Source organism: Perna viridis, chromosome 6 (genome assembly GCF_037379345.1).
Source record: "Perna viridis isolate PV_CMFRI_1.1 ecotype Kerala chromosome 6, ASM3737934v1, whole genome shotgun sequence".
In the NCBI taxonomy this organism is placed as follows: domain Eukaryota; kingdom Metazoa; phylum Mollusca; class Bivalvia; order Mytilida; family Mytilidae; genus Perna; species Perna viridis.
The window spans coordinates 21,448,128-21,470,873 of NC_142450.1; the positions used below are offsets into that span (position 1 = coordinate 21,448,128).

At 32.9% G+C, this 22,746-nt stretch overlaps 1 protein-coding gene across 2 annotated transcripts in view; it reads left to right on the top strand.

Moving 5' to 3' along the window:
• Positions 1 to 20,894, top strand: part of LOC148614055 (circularly permutated Ras protein 1-like) — a 35,638-nt gene extending 14,744 nt beyond the window's left edge. For both annotated transcript variants that reach the window (XM_088587848.1, XM_088587849.1), the window contains exons 9-17: positions 2,213 to 2,407; positions 2,785 to 2,869; positions 4,281 to 4,387; positions 5,161 to 5,312; positions 7,608 to 7,799; positions 8,471 to 8,597; positions 10,015 to 10,117; positions 15,157 to 15,276; positions 19,107 to 20,894. In XM_088587848.1, coding sequence (XP_088443974.1) covers positions 2,213 to 2,407; positions 2,785 to 2,869; positions 4,281 to 4,387; positions 5,161 to 5,312; positions 7,608 to 7,799; positions 8,471 to 8,597; positions 10,015 to 10,117; positions 15,157 to 15,276; positions 19,107 to 19,496 — 1,471 coding nt within the window. In that variant the 3' untranslated portion in view covers positions 19,497 to 20,894. The remainder of the gene's footprint in view (positions 1 to 2,212; positions 2,408 to 2,784; positions 2,870 to 4,280; positions 4,388 to 5,160; positions 5,313 to 7,607; positions 7,800 to 8,470; positions 8,598 to 10,014; positions 10,118 to 15,156; positions 15,277 to 19,106) is intronic.
• The last annotated feature ends 1,852 nt before the right edge of the window (positions 20,895 to 22,746 follow it).

The following is a 22,746-nucleotide window of genomic DNA, read 5'->3' on the forward strand; positions in this document are numbered from 1 at the left end:
AGGGTGCCCAGAAACATGTATTTTCCTGATGTCCAGACAATAACTTGACTAGAAATGAAGTGATCGCTTTAAAATTGTAAAGAAGACTAGGAATAACATTTGGGGGTTGTGATTTGAGCCAAGTAAGAATAAGGATCCACAAAAAGGCCAGAAACTACTAGTTGCCATACTCCCCTTCCCTAAAGAAGGTTGGGGTTGATTTGAGGTTTTAACTGGACTCAATTAGGAATAAAGTATATAAGGTGACCACTTTGATTCTGGTCAAATTCTTATCCTGTGTCAAATATCTAATCATAATCAAAATTCAAAATCAAAAGCTGTAACAAGTGTGAATGGTGTGGCCATAGTTGCCCCTACTGCTCAAGGGATTTTGATGTAATTTTATAGGAAGGATGGGTATCATATGTAGATGCACATGAATTATTATAATTAATAGTAGAGGTAGAAGATTTACTTCTAATTCAATTTTGACTATTTTTTTTTGGATAAATTTGTTCCTTATTCAATTCTGTTTTAAGGGTAATTAACAGATTTTAAATAGTATTTGGCATTTTCAGTCCGTTGGGGCCAAAGTGGGGCCACACCTTAAAAATTAAACTTTTTTTATTTTTGGTCTGTTTTTTAAATATATTTTTTATTAGATTCCTCATGAAAATCCCCGCCAGCATTTTAATACCCCCCGCAAATGAAGTTTTATGGGTTATTTAGATTTCACCCTGTTTGTCTGTTTTTCTGTCTGTCTGTCTGCTTGTCTATCTGTCTTCTGTCTGAATTATTTTCTAAGCAGATAGGAACATTATTATGAAACTTTGTTGGATGTAATATAACCACATGGATATGTGCATACCTGCAGGAATTTTTCTTTGCACAAAAAGTTGTGAAAATGATGGCTGTTGAACTTAGGAGTTTTTTCAGCAAGACTTGGTCTGATGCCTAGTCCGCAGCTCCTCCTCAACAACTTGCATGATTGTTATGAAACTTAATGGGTTTTAAGATTACCATATTGGGTTGTGCATATTGGGATGTGCATATTGTCAGGAATTAGTCATATTCTGTTAATGTGTTGTCAACACAAAATAGTACTGATTTGAAGTTGGATGTTTTAGAAATGGGAGCAAATTGTGTGTCAAAACTGTGTAGTCTATCCACCATAAAAATTATGTCCAATATGAATCATATGTCCGCATTAGTATTTGGGAATAGGTCTTGTTAGGGGCAATGTTTAGTTCAATCAGATTATGGTTTCCAGTTATAAGGTGCAATGTGGGCCGTGCCCAAAAAAATTGTCACTTTTATTTTTGGTGCAGTTTTGAAATTTTACTTGTTAATTAGATTCCTGATGAAAATCCTTGCCTATATTCAGGAGCTTTAAGAAGAATTTTTAGCAAAATTACTTTATCATTGGCTGTTTTTGAGATAATGGGGTACAAAGTGATACATGAATGACCCTGAAGCAGAACTTTGTGCAAAATATTGTGCAATATTGTATCCAAATGAGTTGTTGTGTTCATAATGAACTGTAAGTCCTGTCCCTATGTAAAGTGTTAAAAACTAATTTTGTGTCAGGGATCGACACTAACAGTAGTCCGGTAGTCCTGTGCCACCCTAACTTTGGAGAGGATTACTTGAAAAATTATCATGTTAGTCCAATGGGCTATCTAAATTTTGCCTTATTTTTCATAAGATCTTAAAACAGAACCATCATTACCATCTAGGGACTACCTGTTTTACCTCTGAAGTAGTCCTGTTGACCACCAAACAAATGAAGTTAGTGTTAAACATTGTGTGCCCACACTTGCCCCAACTGAACAGAGTTCAACTGGCTGTGATCGTATTATGCTGCACTCAGCTGAGCTTTTTATTTTCATATGGATATGGGGTCAATTAAAGGAAATGTTTAAATGGAAATTTTAAAGTTATTTAAACTGTTTTATTCTGTGTCAAATATTTAATCACAATCTGTATTAAGCTTGAATATTGTGTCCATATTTGCCCTTACTGTTCTTGGTTTAACTAATGCGGTCGTGTCAAGCTGCACCGTGCAGAAGCTTTTTTTTTAAGTCTTAACTGCAGTTTTGAAATTTTAAATTGGTGATCTTTGTCAAACAAATGTATCACACTCCAAATAATATTGCCAATGCCTTCACATTTTTATGCTTTAATCAGAACAGTATTCACTTGGGGTCATAGTTTAATTATGTTTTGCTTTCAGTCTTTATGCAGCAGGTTGTACTGCACTTGGTCCAGCTTTGTTAATTAGTGTTTCCATGGCTGCAAAATGTCCAGGGTCAAAGGTCATTCTATGTACTGATGGATGGGCAAATGAGGGTGTTGGAAAAGTGGATATTCACAGTGATGAAGGAGAAAGATTTTATGAAGAGGTTGGAACTGAAGCTGCTAAACAAGGGTAAGTCTAAGAATGGATTGTTTTCTTCCCTTACCTTTATTTTTGTCCCCCACTGCTATGTGTAAGGAGACAGAAATAGTGATGTCGGTCCATGTGTCTCTTCATCCTGTCACAATTGTGGAAGCAACTCCTCAGAAACCGCTTGAGGAATCTTGTTAAAATTTTGTAGAATTGTTATTCACCATTTGTAGTTGATCATATTGCACCCTTATTGTGATATGGCAAATTATACAGGAGTGATGGGACTTTCGTAGTACATATGACATATGACTAAGAAATGCATGCAATATCTGCCATAGGATGTAAAAGCATAATCAATCAATCAATCAATCAAAACAATTCAGCAAGTTTATGAAGTTTCATTGATTATTTTTTAGAACCAGCATATCAGTGATCAGCTTCAAAGGGACAGATTGTAAAATGATGCATCTTGGGAAGATGGCTGACCAAACTGAAGGGCAGGTAGGTCTGATATAGTGCTGACTAAGTTCCTTTTAAAAAGCTATTCAAACACTATATCTTTTTTTGTATGTGAGTGGGTTCTTATATTCATTTTCATCATGTTATAAACATTGAAAATTTATTTCTTGAACAGATAATTTGCAAGGCTTTGGTATTTTTGCTTTGATTAAATTTAGTATTTTCTAAGTATGCCATTTTTATTTCACCCTTTTCATATGATAGGTAGTCATGTAAACTTAGGATTAGGATTAATTTCAGAACATTTTCCCACCTATTATAAAGCTGTAATATCAAACTATTTCTGTAGTATTAGCCTTTCCTATTTTCCATGTTCGGAGTTCTTACATGTCTGAGGAAAGTTAGCGTACAATATGGATTATAATGTACATGCATCTTAAGTGAAAAAAACAAACACCAGTTGAAGCTGAAAATATCTTTATTTTTTAATTTACAATTCCAGTATATATAATGGTGACTGAGTCTGTCTTCATTAAATGACAATCACCTGATAAACTTCCTTAGGTATCATAATACTAGAGACTGAAAATCTTTGTCTTAATTGCTTTCCTTATTATACCCTATGCAACAAAGTTGCAGAGGGTAAAATATTCTTGACATGCCCATCATATAGTCTGTCCGTTAGTTCTCTTTTTGTCAATGCAACTCCTCTCTCAAACTACTGCACAGAAATTTTACGAAATTGTTATGAAGTAGGAACATAATTTGTTATTGTGCATAATACCAGATAATTTTTATCATCTAAATTTTGTTGGGATTATAAGTCAATTTTCTGAGGTACATTTCTGAAGCAGATTTTTTTCCATACATAATCATTGTATATTCTGTAAAATAGGACTTCAATTCCACATAACTGTATTCTATTGGACGAACATTGAGTGTTGTTGGTTTATATTTTATATTTATTCCCCTGCTCTGTACCTGTGTCCGTCATTTGCGACATAATTTTTTCGTAACAAATATCTCAGCTTTTATTGGAGGGAATGCTTAGATATTTTGGTATATTGCTTTGCATGATAACTTGTACTGTGTCTCCCCGTTTTCAGGTTCCTCACTCATTTACCTGCTGTTTACCAATTAACTTAGTATTTTTTTAAGTGGTGCATAATGGTAATTTCGGTAACAGATTTCTCAGCTTCAGTTGGAAAGAATGCTGAAATATTTGTATTCATAAAACATCTACTTTCTGTTTGTATCACTGGTGGGCCATTGCTCACAGATATTTTTTGGTTCGTTTACTGTTGCATGATTAAAATTTCATTCTCATTCTGGTTACAGGTTATTGTTGATCTTACTGTAACATGATAAAAAGTACATTCTCATTCTGGTTACAGATTAACATTGTTGATCCTAATGTAAGATGATAAAAAGTACATTCTCATTCTGGTTACAGATTAACATTGTTGATCCTATGAAGTTGACAGAGGAATTTTCAAGTATCCTTGCAGGTCAGATCACAGCTACCAATGCTGAAGCAACTATTATACTGCATAAACAGTTGTAAGTATAAAATGAACTTGTATAAATACCCTTTTTAAAAAGTCCTGAATTATCATTACCTTTTTGTTTGGTCATCAAGGAGCAAATGTCAGATTTAACAAGTACTTTCAATAAAAAAAGATAGCAGGCGCATATTCTTAATTTGTCAGTCTAATTATTCAAATACTGAATCAGATTTGATTTCTTTAACTGTGTGCTGTTTTGTATTGCAATTTTGTATTTGCAATTACTAGTATTTAATGTATGAAAGTGATAGAAAATATTGTGTACACAAATGGTCCCAAATTTTATGGTTACCATCAATTTTGTCCAGTGGAATGCAAGGTTATGAGCTCTATTGATTACATTGCCATAGTTAAGCATCATGGAGGTCATGTGATGTTGAAGCATACTTAGTACTGACTGTGCTGAAGAAATGCCTCAGCAAAAGTCGTATTAACTTGACTACTGATCTAAGTTTCAAGATTTATCACATGTATGTATAAAGTAGTTATAAACAAAGTTTGTTTTAAAGTTACTTTGAATTGAAAATACTTAATTCATGATTAAAAGCAAATATAAAAATGTAATTAAATTTTCATATATTTGTGCCAAACAAAAAAAAGAAACAAATCATTCATGAATTCCATGAATTGGAAATATACAAAGCATGCAGTTGCAAGTTAATCTGATCTGTTTGATGGATAACCCTTTGACGCCCACTGCACCCACCCAATTTGACAGAATCCTGGAGCATTAATTTTATACATGTTTTTTTTTTATTTCACTTGTAGGTATGTATGTAATGAAGATATGAAAGAAAGCAGGATACAAAAACAGATTGGCAATGTCACAGATGCTACAGTTCTTACTTTTGAGTATGGTATCAGAGCATCTCAGAAGATTGAAGACAACCAAGTTACTATGAAAATAGGCAGAAAAAAAAGTTAGAGAGCTACTATTTTAAAGTTTTATGGGGCACTGGACTGTAGAATTTGTTTTATTGGAATTTTATACTTAAAACCAAGAATTACTCTTTTTATATGACCACAAAGAAAACAAATTTGGTTACGTAATGGTATCACTCTGTCATCGTTGTTAGAGTACATTAACTTTAGTTTATTTACAATAACTTGAGTGAAACTTTTCAATTTTTTTTGTAATTTTAACACATTGTTCCTAAGGACATGGTGGAGAGTCCTATAGTTTTTTAGGGCTTTTGCCTCACCTCTTTTGAAATAGGGGGCTTATAGTGGAAAATGAGTGTTATCATTAGAATTGAATGGGAAAGCTTTTTGTTGATCCAAATTTTATGATTCATTTGTCAATCTGTTCATATTGAAACTGTTTTAAAATTTGTTTAAAGGGTAGGCTTATCATTTACAGTTGTGGAGTTAATGGGGTACAAAATTGGGCCATGCCAATAGAAATCAACTTATTTATACCATGCACCCCAAATTTTTAAAGGGGGTATATAGGTTTCACCCTGTCTGTCCTTCTGTCTGCCAGAACTATTTTCTTAGCAGCTTGCAACATTGTTTTGAAACTTTGTGGGATGTAATACATGTATAATCACATGAAGATGTGCAAACTGTCAGGTCAGGAATTTATGTTTGGACAAAAACAGAAGGGGTGGCTGTTGAACTTAAACATTTTTTTTAGCAAAACTTGGTTTCATGAATGGTTTGTTAACTACTCCTCAACAACATGCAGGATTGTTATGAAACTTTAATGGGGTGTTAGAATACCATATTGGGATGTGCTTTTGTCAGAAATTTATGTTAAAAGTAAATTTGCTAATTGTGTTGTCCAAAAAAAAAATTGTACGGATTGTAATGTGGGATTGGGTGTTTTGTGTCCAATATGAAACATAGGTCCACATTGGTCCACAAATGTACAAAGTTCAACAAGCAGTAGGGGTTATAAGTCCTGTTAGGGGCAATGTCTAGTTATTTTTGGTCCAATTTCAAATTTTATTTTATTGGACTTGATATTATTATTAGTTATGTAATCATGTCCACGCATGTAACATGCACATATTTATATGAACTGAAATGTAGCCATTTGAATTTTTATTTTGTAAAAAAGGGGGTCCTGGTAATAGTTGAAAAGTACCTATCAGTTCAAGTTGGTGAGAAAAAAAAAATTCCAAGCTCTTTGCCTAAAATATTCTATATTAGCTCACCTGGCCGAAGGCCATGTGAGCTGTTGCCATCACTTGGTGTCCGTTGTCATTGTCATCCATCTTCGTTGTTAACAATTTTTCAAAACTCTTCTCCTCTGAAACTACTTGACCAATTGGAACCAAATTGATATGAATGTTCCTTGTGGTATCCTGCATAGAACTGATGAGGGGATTTTTGATCCATTTAAAAACATGGCCGCCTTTACTAAAAATAGAACATAGGGGTCAGACAGTAGTTTTTTGCAAGCGTTAGGTTTAGCCAAATTCTTTCAATAGCTGCAATGACCCTTATTTTTAGGACTACAAAAGTCTTCAGGCATAAAATTGGTCAGATGCCTTCTTAGAAGAGTTACTGGTGTTGACAGGGGAAAATGACAGGTTTTTTTTTACAGTTTTCAGCCAATGTCTTGAAAACTTTGATAGATTTAGACTTTCATTTACTGAAATGATCCTTATGATAAGTCCTATCAAAGTTTTCTTGAGTAAAAATTGTTGGACAACTTCTTGTTTAATTTATTACCCTTGAAAGGCAAAATTCAACCAGGTGAGCAATGCAGGCTCCTGATAGCCTCTTGTTAACAAAAACCAAGCAGAAGTGGAGAGGTTTTATAGATTTAACTCAAGTTAAAAAGAAAGGAAAAAAATATTTTACACATCAAAAAGCGAAAACATGTTTATGTTTGGTTGATTAAATTTTATGTATAAAAAATAATTGCTGATACATACAAATTCTTTAAAATGATTGGTCAATTAATTTTTTTTTAATCATTATACTCCAACTCAATGATTGGGTGGTTTATTAGAATCACCTTGTTTGTGTGTCTAACAATCTATCCATCTGCCTGTGCCTCAGAGTTTTGTTGTAATTGTTTCAGCTCCCAATTGATGGATTGATTTCAAATTTGGTATGTGGCTTTACATAGATATGGCGTTTGTTACAAGCCATATTGGGTTCTGTCTGTTGTCAACTTCCTGTTAAAGTGGGGGTAGGGCTAGCATGACAAGCATGCAACTTCATGTTTTTAACTACTCATAAAAGAAAGACTTTTTTTGCAGCCAATAAAATGGAAGAAGAGACATCTAAAACAACAGCTGAAATATCTGATGATTTCAAAACAAAGCCAGAAATACCTGCTGAGTTGCCATTTCAGTTACAAATGAAATACACCAACAAAGAAGGTGAAACTCTTCTGCGTGTTTTCACTCACTTTAAACCGTCTACTAAGGATAGAATGGAAGCAGAAAAAAGTAAGTGCATGTACATTTGTAATTTGAAAACATCAGTCTTTATGATAAACCAGTAGTCTGAAGCCTAAATGCTAATTGGCTTGTAAAAAATCCACTAAAAGACAAGTGATATCTATGAAAACAATCTCCAAAATATTGGTTTGGGCCTGTTATCAAAACATTTACAATGTTTACTGAAATACCATTAAATGAAGATCACTTAATTGCTGTTTACTGCTGACTTTCTCTCAATTTTAAATGATTTAATGTCAGAAATAACACGCTTTCTCATTGGATAAAAAATTTTGTCCATCATCTCATTGACCAAATTTTGTGTATGACTGTGACATCATCAAACTTTTTCAATGGTTTACTAGATTTAGATACTAAAATTATAAGGAATGACTGTTATATTTTTATTGTGTATTTATGTAGCTTTAATTGTATCATATCAATCAATTTGCACAGATTCTGTCAAGTGAACATATTAATGGGAATCAATTTTCCCAGTTTCAAAAAATAAGTGTTCTATAGTGTTAAAACTCAATTCTGTGGGTACTATTTTTTACGCTTTTCTGTTCACTGCAAAAATAGCAAAAATTAATACTTTAACAAACTTGAGGATATTTATATATTGAAGGGTAACCTATCATATGTGATCATAGAACTTTAAGTTTGGGACATTTTTTCAGGTACAGACATTGATGTTATTGGGGCATATGTACAGAAACAGGTAGCCTCAATGGTTCTAGATGGTTCATACACTGATGCGAGAGTCAAGGCCTTAACTGGACAAAGATTGGTCTGGAGATATAAGCAGTATGTACTCTTAAATCATGGATTATTTTGTACATTTGCCATTGTTTTTTATTATTATTAAAAGGCAATTTGATTTTAGCTTTAATCACTAATTGGGTGGTATATATTTAATCACCTCATCTATCTGTCCATCGGTCTGAATTTTATAACAATGACCTGGACTCTTAATGGATGGATTGATTTCAAATTTGGTGTGTGGTGTGTGGACATACATTGAAAGCAATTAGATTGCTGTCTGATAATTACTTGAAAAGTATGCCATACAGATGAGGGTATACCTTGCTACAGAACATGCAATTTTATGGGGTTTTTTTAAGAATAAGCCTGACTTCTACTTAATTGTTGTGATGTTTAGAACATTAAACTATAGTGATAATTGTACAAATTTGGTTGGGAAATCTCTTTGAACAAAATTGTCTGCAATTTTTGTCTTGATAATTTCACAGGCAGCAACTTAACATTTCGTGACTTTCCAAACTTATGATGACATCAAAATGATGTGTTTTTTGAAGAAAGAAAATGAGTTTAACCAGGAATGTTTGACTGACATTTTGAATATAATGATTAGGCCAACAAAAATTAATTTTTTGGTTGTCAAGCCCTCCCTCATCATTTTGAGGGTGCCTCATTAGCAAATGGTATTGCCTTATCAAAAAACAAAGTTCAAGAAATAAGCAACTCCCTCGTGAATTTTTATGGATACAAACAATTAAAAACTACTCTCATCTCTTATTAGGTCAAAAGAAATCCCTCCCTCTTTTATTTGTTTTCATTGAATTGGACTGAGAACCAAGGAAATCAACTTTAAATGACTGTAGGCCTGACAAATGTTGAAGAAGTGTAAAGAATCCAAAGACTTTTTTTATATTATGACTATAAATATATGGTTCTTTAAGATATAAATCATGGAAACTCCATTTTATCATTGTTTTACCATGTGCTGGCCATTTGTGTCACATTATTTTATTCCATGCATTAGAAAGTGATTAAATTATAACAAAAATGGCCAGCCCATGGTAAAACAATGATACAATGGAGTTTTCAGGATTTATTTTGTTTGTGATGAACCAGCTTCTTCATATTTCTTAAAAATCCACTGAAAGCCTTTGTGATGCACGAAATGGCAACCGTTATGGAGCAAAACTTTATTTGTGGCATTTGTAAAATTGGGTTAAATTTATCTATTACAGTCATACGTCTATGACATTGGTCATATGTTTATCACTTTTTACCTTAGCTGTGGTATAAAGAGCTTTGAAGCATGGTATGTTAGAAACAGTATTTAATACATTTTGCACCGTAAAAATAACTGGCCATTGCATTGACCCATCAATGTTAATCATATTAACAAGTCTTAGGATTGATTACAGTCACCATTACTATGGTTGAATTATATATATTTTTTTTCATTTTGTAGGATAGCTGCGAACAAGAGAGACAGAAAAGAAAGGAAGAAAAAGTACAAGAAAATTTTCAAAAATATCTCAAAACTAGAACACAGGATTAAGCATGAACAAAAGGTAAGTAATTGACAGATTAATTTCAATTAAATGACATTTTATTTATATGTGGCCCTTTTAAGAATAAGAGTTTTTATACTAGTATAGGTCCATCTTTTAAGATAGGATGTATTATAGTACATGTATACTCTTCTCCATCCTTCTTTCACACTTCTCACAATAATAAAAATGCTGCCAATGATTTTAATGAAACTTTGATGAATTTATATATATCTAGGGCTGTAACTTGGTACACGATGTATGGTAGTACGGGACAGTCCATTTTAGATGTATTACCATACATCGTGTACCAAGTTACAGGCCTAGATTAATCCTACGAGGAGGAATGACCCGGCCAGCGAAAGCTATATTTTTATATAGCCTAGCTGGCCGAGTGGTCTAGGGCGCTGGACTTAGTGCAGGCGGTGTTGCCATAGATGTCACAGCGGTACAAGTTCGAGTCCCGCGGAGGGAACGACCAAAAATTTGCTTCGCAAATTTGACAGTTCTAACATCGTTGGGAATTCAGACCTATCTATATATATATATAGACACACACACCTGCAAACAAAGTTTATGGGAATTTCTAGGTTTCACCAGGTCTGTCTGTCCATGCATCTGTCCATCCGCAGCTATTTTCTAAACAGCTTGCAGCATTGTAATGAAACTTTGTGGGTTGTAATGGGAGATGTGCATACTTTTAAGAATATTTATTTGGACGAAAATTGTAGAAATGACTGCTGTTGGCCTTAAACATTTTTCTGTAAATCTTTGGTTGATGCATTACCCACAATGCATTGTTTTTTATATATACTTCTAAATATGTTTAACATCACCAGAAGATGGTAAAATCTAAATTGAATATTTCGGATAACTGATGTCCTTCTTCAGCATTAAACTCATAAAACTTTATGATATATATATGTCTGTGCATTCGTCTGTCCATCCTCAGCTATTTTCTAAGCAGCTTGCAGCATGGTAATGAAACTTTATGGGTTGTAATATAACCTCATGGAGATGTGCATACTTTTAAGAATATATATTTTGAGGAAAATTGTAGAAATGACCACAATTCCTCCTCAATCACTTGTAGGATTGTTATGAAAATTGGTGGCATGTGAAATTACCATATTGGAATGTGCATATTGTCAGGATTTTGTGTTTGGGATGATGGATATTAGACTTCAGTGTTTTTCAGCAAATCTTAGGTTATGTGTTGTCTGCAACTCCTCCTTAACAACTTGGAGGATTGTAATGAATCTTAGTGGAGTGTTAGATTACCTTATAGATGTGTGCATATTGTCTGAAATTTATGTTTCAAGTAAATTTGCAGTCATATTCTGTTATTGTGTTGTCAGTAACAAAAAAAAAAACAGTAATGATCTCTGTTAGGAGTTGGGTGTTTCAGAATGGCAGCAAAATTGTGTCAAAAATGCTTAGTCTATACCCCATAAAAAATGTTTCCAATATGAATCATATGTCCACACTGGTCCCCAAATGTACAGGGTTTAAAAGACCCAGGGAGTTGTAATTAATCCAGTTTGCATCAGTGTCTAGCTTTATTATGTGAGCTGTCTTTTGATTTGAGTAGATTTTTACAATTTTTCATTTTTGAGTTAGAGACTTGATTCATAAAAAGGGGGAAGAATAGTTTATTTCTATTAGTGTAAGTTCCCTTTTGATTTTTATTACATAACTGCTAATTTGTTTTCTTTCATGTAATGGTATGACCCTGTTGTCCTTGTCATTAGAATCCATAAACTTTCATTTATTAGCTCACCTGTCCAAAGGCTATTGCCATCACTTGGCGTCCGTCGTCATTTAACAATTATACAAAACTCTTCTCCTCTGACACTACTTGGCCAATTGAAACTAAACTTGGTATGAATGTTCCTTGGTGTATTCTGCATAGAATTGGTGTGGGGATTTTTGATTCTTTGAAAGACATGGCCGCTGTTACTAAAAATAAAACATAGGGGTCAGACAGTTTTACATATATCTTCAAAACCATTAGGTTAAGCTAAAATCTGACATGGATAAAAGTGTTCAGCATGATGAGATCTATCTCTGGTCAAATTTTGGTTTTGATGTGTTCAGCCATGTTGGAGTTGCTGCCATTTTTCAATGATTTTGCTGTTTTTTAATGTTGTTTCTTTCAAAAATCTTCTCCTTTGAAATTATTTGATCAATTAGAACCAAACTTGGTATAAATGTTCCTTGGTGGATCCTGCATGAAACTGATGTGAGGATTTTTGTTTCATCGAAAAACATGGTCGCTGTTACTAAAAAAAGAACATAGTGGTCAGACAATAGTTTTTTGCATATATTTCCAAAACTGTTAGGTTTAGCTAAATTCTTTCAAAGGCTGAAGTGATCCTTGTTATTAGGACTACAATAGTCTTCAGGAATAAAAGTTGTCAGACAACTCCTTGTAAGAGTTATTGCCCTTGAAAGATGAAAAATGACCTTTATTTTTTTATTTACAGTTTTCATTTAATATCTTGAAAACTATGATAGATTAAAAGAAACTTTCAGTTATTGAAATGATCTTTATGATATAAGTCCTACCAAAGACTTCTTGAGTCAAAACTGTTGGACAACTTCTTGTTAAATTTATTGCTGTTGAAAGGCAAAGTTCAATCAGGTGAGCGATTCAGGCTTCTGGAAGCCTCTTGTTTATTATAACTTAATTATCCAATCTTTATGAAATTTTAACACATTGTTCTTTGGTATATGACAGAGGGCCCTATAGTTTTTGGAGGTTTTGGCCATACCTCTTTTGAAAGTAAGGGGCTAAAAGTGGGGAAGTGAGTGTTATCGTAAGAATTGACAGGAAGCTTATCTTTATCTCATTTTTATATGACTGCAAAGAATTTGCAGTCATATGTTGGTATGGCACTGTCATGGTCGTTGTCCATAAACACTTGGTTTTCATGCGATAACTTGAGTACTAGTCAGTTGAACTTTATAAAATTTTATAACAGGGTTACACATTACAAAAGGAAGGTTGTTTTTGAATTTGGGGGCTGTAGTGTCATCCATTTTAGAATTAGGGGCCGAAATAATAATAATTCTACTATATAACTCTAGTAAAAGCATAGGAATGTCTATGATATTGTTCACAATATTTTATACCACAATAATCAGACTTGATTGGATTTAGGAGGTAAATACTTGAAATTTTCATAATTGGGGGCCATTTCATCTTTTAAATGTCTTATTTTAAGTATTTATTTTTTTTTACCACATCCATTCTATGTAAAATATTATCCTGTCATACATTTAATCTAATATCAAAATTCAGAACTGCATCAAGCTTGAGTTTTGTGCCCATATTTGCCCTATCTATTCTAGGATTGACCTCTGCAGGTGTATCTAGCTGTACTATGTAAAGCATTTTAATAAAGTTGTACCAGTCCATATAAAATTCAGACACTGTATATTTATAGTACAGTAAAACTCACTCAAAAACAATGCTTTATGTTCTACATGTGCTATATTTCGAACAAAATCAAGAACAAAACATTCTTGCAAAGTGCCAATTGTATTTTATTAGCAATCTATGTCATTTCTATATTGAGAGTGCAAAAACCAAATGGCAAACTATGACTGATAATGTGGTCTGTATCTGTCTCAGAATTAAAAATAAAAGTGAATTCTGTGGGTTTTTAATATGCATGATTCACCTCTCGTCTGATTTTCTAAGATCTTTTACTTAGGCACCAACCATTTTTATACTGAGGGGACCTGCAATTTATTTTTTTTTAAATAATGTTATTCCAAATTTGAGCAAAAAACAAATTTTTTACTCAACCATGAGCAGAAAAAAATATTATGATTCAATATTTCTCCCATTACTTAACAGTGTAGAAAAAAATTGTTAATATTATTCATCTATGGTGCACAGGTTTTACAACTAAGGGTAACAAATATTTGTTCTGATTACACATGTATGTTCAGTGTGTCTGTACATGTACCTTGTAAGATGTACTTGAGTAGTACTCAAGCTAAATATCATGCAAAATGTGATTCATGGTTGGAAAGCTTACATATTTTTTATATTTTGATATTTTGTTTAAAATGTAATAGTAAACAGATATTAACATGTGGCTTTTCATATAACACCTGTTCATAAAAGCTATTTATTATAAAGACTGTACTATAGAATTCAAAACTAAGGGAAATAACTCTATAATGACATCGAAACACAACAGGAACTATTGAATATTCAATGTGAATTATCTCCTAAGAGCAGACAGATTTGATCATGTAGACCCACAAAACAACTTTAATAACAAAAATACAAATGTATAGCTGTTTTGTTGAAGTATCACATATTACAGGATTTGAATAATTTTTACAAAGACTGCTACTTAAAGTAATATGAAAATTGAAGGATGATTTGAAAGGGAGATCATCCAACTAAAGTTTTTATTGTGGTAAGGTCTCACTAACCACTTCTAACATTTCCATTACTTTACATGTTAAACAAGTAATTTTCAATGTTTCACTGTGAATTCCCAGGACAGATGACACCTTAACTTTGCATACCGTTGGAAAGTAAGGCTTTCAAAATCATTATTCTAATGGTACGATGTCCGTAGAAATTCTTCACAAAATTTACTTGAATAAAAATACTGAAAATCAACATGTTTACCTTTTCTGCTAATTGACAGCATGGAGGCAAATTACTCATACTTGTAAACAATATTCATACACTTTTGTAGTAAATTACATATATGATTTTAAAGTACACATTCTCAGCTTTATTTTGACTACTTTTAATCATAATACACACAAATAATGCACTTACAATGCATAGGTCTAGGTTCAGTGTGTTTTTGGTACTACATAGGGGGATGGCCATTTGACCCGGAAGTGGTTAGTGAGACCTAATTGGGAGATATCATTCATTGAGCTCACTCAATAAAGAAACGATAGGCATTAGATAAAGATTTACTACAATCCAATGGTAGTATATTATAATGTAGACAATTCTTAAAATATATTCATTGAAAAAATTGTGCCTGCCTAATTGACTAATTGTCCTATTTTATAAGAGAGAAATAGAAAAGATTGGAAGAAATCTCAGTGAATCAGAGGGATCAGATGATGAAAATGACGGCAGCTCACGATATCGGGGTAGATCACGTAGCAGAGAAAGATTACAGAAAAAGAAGGTAAGATTCATGTTATTCCTCTACCTGTTAGTTTGTTTTTATAGTTTCTCTAGAAAACAAAGAATAAAAGAGTAGTCAAGGGAACCAAGATTGTAGCAAAAATCAAAAGAATGTAATCCAGGGACAACGACCAGACATGGAAAACAGACAGACACAAAAAAGGAACATAAAATAACCAAAATAATAAACACAAAGCAACAAAAACAAACGAGCAACTCTGGACTCCACTAAAACCTGGGAGCATGGACCAAATGCATCAGTAGGGTCAGCGTTCTTTGCTTTTCTTCAAAGTATCTAATGGCATAACAATTAATAGATAAAAAATACTGATTATCAATGTTTATTTTCAAGAAATTGACACATGTATGGACTAGTGAATATTCACGTGCAATATATATATATATATATACACACGTCTCAGAATGTGACGACTCTATTTGCTGTCCCGTACCACCATACAAAGTGTACTGAGTTACAGCCCTAGATTAATCCTACAAGGAGGAATGACCCGGCCAGCGAAAGCTATATTTTTATATAGCCTAGCTGGCCGAGTGGTCTAGGGCGCTGGACTTTGTGCAGGCGGTGTTGCCATAGATGTCACAGCAGTACAAGTTCGAGTCCCGTGGAGGGAACGACCAAATATTTGCATCGCTAATTTGACAGTTCTAACTACGTTGGGAATTTTTCAGACCTTTACATGCAAAAATCTTAAACAGAGGACATGATAATATCTGTTAGTTACAGTGCCTTGTCTATGTTATGCAGAAGATAATAGTAACTGATGATAACTTTTTACTGATTGTGTGAACAATGACTCACATGTCAGTATCCATAGACCCTTCTATTATCCATTCAATAATTTGAATATAACGGTATAGATCTTCATACAATTATACCACAAGGTGCCATACCACATAAAGAAGTCTGGAATTGATTTCGGGTATTGTGACTTGAACCATTTAGAAATTAGGGGACCAGAAACAGGCATTTTCATAATGTATGTTCAGTTACTTGAGTATTAGTGTATAGATATATATGAAATTATACCATGAGGTGCAGTACTATAAGAGGAAGCCTGGGATTGATTTTTGGGACTGTGACTTGAACTGTTTAGGAATTGGAGGACAAAAAGGGGCCAGACACAGGCTTTAACATGAAACGGGGACATTAACAAGAGTAAATGTAAATAGTACTCTTTGAAATTATACAAGGTATCACACTACCATGGGAGGGGTTAGCTAGATTTATGGGGTTTTGACATGAACTATTTCTATGAGGGACCAAGAAGGGGCCAGAAGAATGCATTTATTGCTCGCATGGCTGAAAGGGCAATTAGAGCTTTTGCCAACACTTGGCTTTCATCATTGTCATCTGTTAACAATATTTTTTAAATTTTCTCCTCTAGAACTACTGAGCAGTATTATATGAAACTTTGCGCTGATGTTCCTTAGGGTATCTTGCACAAAAGATATGTTTAGAATTTTGATCTGTCCAAAAACATGGCTACCCTTGCTATTTTTAGACCACATGGATCAAGTCTTGAATCTAACAACCTGAGAGATATTTAAAATAAATATAACTTTCTTTCTTCACATTGAAGAGTTCATTAAAATCTCTATTGGGTCAAAGTTGTCGCATAACTTCTGGTCAGAGTTATTGCCTTTGCAGTTTTCAGCTGATGTCTTGAAAACTAAAATAGATAGTAAAAAACTTACAGTTGATAAAAATTGTCCTTATGGTTAGGCCTAAATTAGTTTGAAGTTGTCGGAGGACTCCTTGTTTGAGTTATTGCCCTTTAAAAGATGAAAAATAAGGGTTTTAATAGATAGAAAAAAACTTTCAATTGATGAAATGAACTCAAAATTGTCTGATGACTTCTAGTTGCACTTAAAGCCCTTGAAACATGAAAAATAACTCAAAGAAGGCCATGATTATTTTTGGGTGTTATATCTTTAACCATTTCAGAATGAGTATCCCAAAAAGGGGTAAGGAACAAATATTTTTCTGATAATTATGTGAGATCTCCTTGAAATATTATCATAAGGTGCCATACAGTTAGAGAAAGTCAAGGGTTGATTTTGGTATATGTTGCTTAGACTGATTAGGAGTTAGGGCCAAAAACTGGCCTTATCATTTCTGTGCAAATTCATATCCTGTGTCAGCCATTTAATGTCAATCCTAATTCAGAATTATACCAATAAAGCTTGAATGTTGTGTCTATACTTGTTGGGTTCAAATCTGTATCAGTAGAGTGTGTTAACTATATTATAATATTTGTCTATGAGATAGCAATACCTGGTTAGAATGCACAACATAATATTGTTGTTTTGGTCTTATTCGATATTGTTGTATATTAATGGTTTATTGATTTGAGATATGCTCAACTTTTGAGGTGTAGTGAGTAAACATATTGGAACATGTTCAATAGGGTTAATTCAATTGAACATAGTGTATTATACATATATATTTATTGTATACTATATGGTGAGAAATATAATGATTTTTCAATTTCTACAACCAGCTGAGTAACTAACAAATTTATATGAATAAGGAAGGTTAAATGTAATAATTTTGGGAACTTACATTTATAATTCTCCTTTTATTATTAGGTATATTTTCATAGGTTGATTTAGGGGAACAGGAAGTAGGCACTAGCCAACTTCTTATGAAATTGAAAATTAATCAAGGTGTTGTATTTTTATGTCAAATCCTGAAAAATACTCAGAAAGGAAATGTTAAGTTCAATAAATTTGTCTATTTAATTGTAATTTTAACACCTAACTTCACTGATCTGATCATAATATCAAAGATTTATCCCATGTGGTCTTACATAAATGAAACTATTGGTATTCTTTTTGTTGTTTACGATTTTTATATCTGTCTGTCCATCTATTACACATTTCATAACAGGTTTCTTAGCATTCATTGGAGGTAATGCTTAGATATTTGGTATATTTGTTTTTCATTTAGGCTTTTACCGTTCTCCTCTTATTAGGTTCCTCACTAGTTTACTTCCTGTTTATTGATCAACTTCATCATTTTTCAGGCGGTACGTAATGGAGATTTTCGTAACAGATTTCAGATTATGAGGGAATGCTTAGATATTTGGTACCATGGTTCCCCTTGTCTGTTTCCTTTAAAATACTCATCTATCTCTACTGTTTGCTCAGTGTCTCCATTTCCAGGTTGAGTTTGGGTATTCTTCAAGCACAACCTAGCATGCAACCTCTTGTTTAATTTTTAGTGATGAATATCAGATCTAAGTAAGGAAATGTTAATTGGAAATTTCAAAGTTCTTTGAACAATTTCTTTCTGTATTAGAATCTTATTCTATGTCAAACATTCAATCACAATCCAAATTCTTAACTGTTTTAAGCTTGAATGTTTTGTTCATATTTGCCCAAACTGTTGACCACTGCAGTTGTATCCAGCTGCACCCTTCAAGCATTTATTTCCTATTAGACAAGGATGAACACATACACAAAGCAATATCTTGTCTATAGTAGTTATAACCAAACTATAATTGCAAATAATGTTAGTTGGCTTCAATGTGTTGAACATATAATAATTGGCTAAAAATGTTGCCTCGAAAACTGTGAAGTGAGAAGTTTACACATTCAAACTGAAATTTGGGGTTTAAAAAGTCACTAATACAGTTGCTTGTGATGTAAGAAAGATCAAGAGCATACATGCCCTTTGTAAAATATTTATCAAATTCTTTTTAAATTAAGTTTTGACTGGCCTGGCAAGTCTCATGGAGTTAGCATCAGACTTGTACAAAATATCTGAACAGATTGCTTTATAATGATTAATTTTTTCAAATTGTACAGCAAATGAGGCACAAGGTCATGTCAGATGGATTCTCTCATGCTGTGTATAGAAGTAGGCAAGCCCGGTCACTTAGTAGATCTAGGTCAAGGTCCAGAAGTAGGTCACCACCACAAAGAGGTCAAAGGAGGAGGTTAAGAAGGTCATTGAGTAGATCTCTTTCAAGGTCCAGAAGTAGGTCACCACCAAGGAGACGTCGAATGAGGCGCTTTAGAAGGTCATTGAGTAGATCCAGAGAAAGATCACAGTCCAGTCAATCTTCTAGTAGTGTTTCAAGTTTTGATCCAAGCTCTCCATTAAATCCAACTTATTCAAAATATTGTCATTCTCCTTCATATTCACCTACATATGATAGTGATTCTTCAGTTTCATCTGAACTATCTGTCTCATAATGGCTTCAAATGATTGACCATCCTATCTTCTACTTATATCAAAAAAGAAGTCATTAAGACAAACAGACTAGAATTAATTGTATGACTGTATGTGTTGTCAGAGTGTTGCAAAAAAAATATTTGTATTGATTTTGGGAGTTATGGTCAAAGCTTTTTTAAAATTAGGGCCAAAACGGGGCCAAAACAAGCATTTCATACAATTTAACTATATAACTGTCTGTCAGTCCATCTATTCAGATTTTGTTGCAAATATCTCGATGTCCAATTGATGGATTGATATCAAATTTGGTATGTGGATTTATGCATTGTAAGTGAGTAATTTGGTATCTGTTCAACACCACTTTCTGTACGTGTGTATACCTAGCAAGACAATGCATGTTACTCTATGATTTATTTTCCATTCATATAAATATTAAAAAATGTATTCATGTTGTACTATTTTATATGTGATACAGTGGAAGAACTATTTTTCATGAGGTACCGATTTTCATGGTTTTCATGGTTTGATCAGACCATCAATTTAATTTAAAATGTAAAATTCCAGACGATATATTCCTATACATCAATTTAACACTCAATAGACTAACAAAATTTGACAAACCAAATCAATATTTACCCATGAAAATAAGTAATTTCACAATTTTTATTTCTGTTCTTGGACAATTTTTTTAAGTTATCAAAATTAGACCTACTGATTGTGCCATTCAGTCCTGGATTTAAGGATCTAACCATTCTCTACTCAAGTTGAAGTTCAGATGACCTTTTTATCAGCCAATCAGATTTCAGCTTTCATGATTAAGAAAGCATTACTGAAAGGGAAAATTGTAATATTGGAGTATAGTCAGTAATTTCAATATACTTATTTCAACTTGAGTAGAGAATGGTTAAATCAATCTAATCAAAATTAGACCTTCCAATCATATAGCTACTGACTATACTCCAATATTACAATTTTCCCTTTCAGTAATGCTTTCTTAATCATGAAAGCTGAAATCTGATTGGCTGATAAAAAGGTCATCTGAACTTCAACTTTGATAAAAAGGTCATCTGAACTTCAACTTGAGTAGAGAATGTAGTAATTTTACTATTACTAGATTTTATTCTAACATGTTAAATACTTTAGTTGTACTTATTTTCGCAAAATTCAGTTTTTGTGCAAAAAATAATGCTAAAAATTCTCCTTCGTGCGTACTTATTTTCATGAGTAGTGCAAGACTGCCATATTTGTGAAAATAAGTATCACAAAAATAAGTACAGTTACAGTATAATTGTTTATTTTATGTGATATATTTTGAAATTAAATGTGATATTATTAAAATATAGTTTAACACTAAATTAGTCGTTTTGTTTAAGTTGTTCAAGTTTTTGTTTTCTGTATAATAAAATATTGCAAGTATTGATTTGCCTTATATTGGAGAGGATGGAAAATAATGGCTGCATGGACACTAGTAGTAAACTAATTCGGTGACTCGTTTAAAGTACCAAAGTAACACAAACTGGCCAAAAATATCAACGAAATTAACAATTCATCTAATATGATGCTAATATAGCATGTGGGCTCTACATAGATTTTATACAACTGCTAACGATTTACGGTTCTCTATTTAGATTCAATAAATGGCTTTCAAATGCAGGAATACATTGACAATACTTTTATTTATAAAATTAATGATGAAAGGATAGGCATTTCAAGGAATTTACCGGAATCCCTTCATCGCAATGTGGCCTTCTGGTGAATTTTTCTCGCTTCCCAGTGCGCGTTTTACAAGGAAACAATTTTTTTTTCGTCATCTACCTTGTCAAGAAAGGTGTGTGCGCAATACACGGAAGAATACGGCAGACTGCAGTTGGTTGAAAGATCTTAGTTGTCAGTGTTTGGTGTCTTCCACATACGCTTATGAGATAACTTAAGTAACACTCCAGCTAAGAATCATGCAAAATGGGATTCATGGTTAAAAAGCCTACATATTTTTATTTTTTATATTTTGTTTGAATCGCCATAGTAAACAGAAATTAACATTCAGTTTTTCATATAACCCGTGTTCTTAGGAGATAAAAATTATATAGAATGCACTGTAGATTTCAAAATTAAGGGAGATAACTCTGTAAATGACACCCAAATACAATAGAATCTATTGGATTTTCAATGTTGATTATCTCCTAAGAGCAGGCTGATTTGAATGAATAATTCCACATTTCATAGTATAGACCTATAAAACAACTTAATTACAAAAAAATAAATATGTAGCTTTTTTGGGGGGTATCACATTTTTCAGATTTTGCATGATTCTTACAAAGACAGTTACTTAAATATTGATCTTGATTCCATAAAAGCAGGGACTTCAGTAATAATTAAATCCCTGATAAAGGAAGGTTGGCATTGTTCATTGGGGTTGAGGTCACAACTGTGTTGGAATTATTGGCTAAAAGGAAGCATTTCATAAAGTTTTACTATATACCCTAAGAATATGTATAAGTATTTAATATCTAGGAATTTGTTCTACAATATTCTAAACTGCAAAATATCTAATAAAAAATAAAATATATGTACCAAAGTGTCTACAGTGATATAATTCAAATACGTCAATACTCCGTCAACGTAAAAGGTTGGAATTCCGTTCCTACATTCCCCAACAAGTCAGAAAATAGCTTGTCAGACAACCTCTAGCACTGTTGGAGTAATGCGTCAAAGACCAAAAACATGGCCTGATACAAAGACGACCTACACGCACAATATGTAGCATCCAATGAATATATTACACGTATAGATTAAGAGAGCGTCCACGCAAAAACCAGGCACTGTGTGGCACATGAAATTTTTTTTTCATATAACAAATGCATCCGTTCTCAAAGTTGAATATTAGTTTTTGATTAACTGAAACAGTAAAAGGGGAAAAACATAGAAAGCACTAACATTCATTGAAAATGGGAGATAACTCTTTCATTTTGTGCAAAATTTTGCTTTCGTAAGGAACTTGAACAATTATTTTCTGAGCCATCTATTGTCGATTAATAAAATCTTTGTACTATTGGACACACATATGATATAAACATTATACTAAGGGAAAAAGCAGTGTGATCAAGCTTACTATGTGCCATCCATAAAGAAACTGCCTGGTTTCTAAATGGACAGTTTCTTGAAACTGAAGATAAGAAAAAGAAAACGTCGCGGAAAAAACTAAAGCAATAAAGCATATGAACTCCCACAAAAGAAGTGACATCAGATGTTCCAGAAGGCTAAGCACCAGTG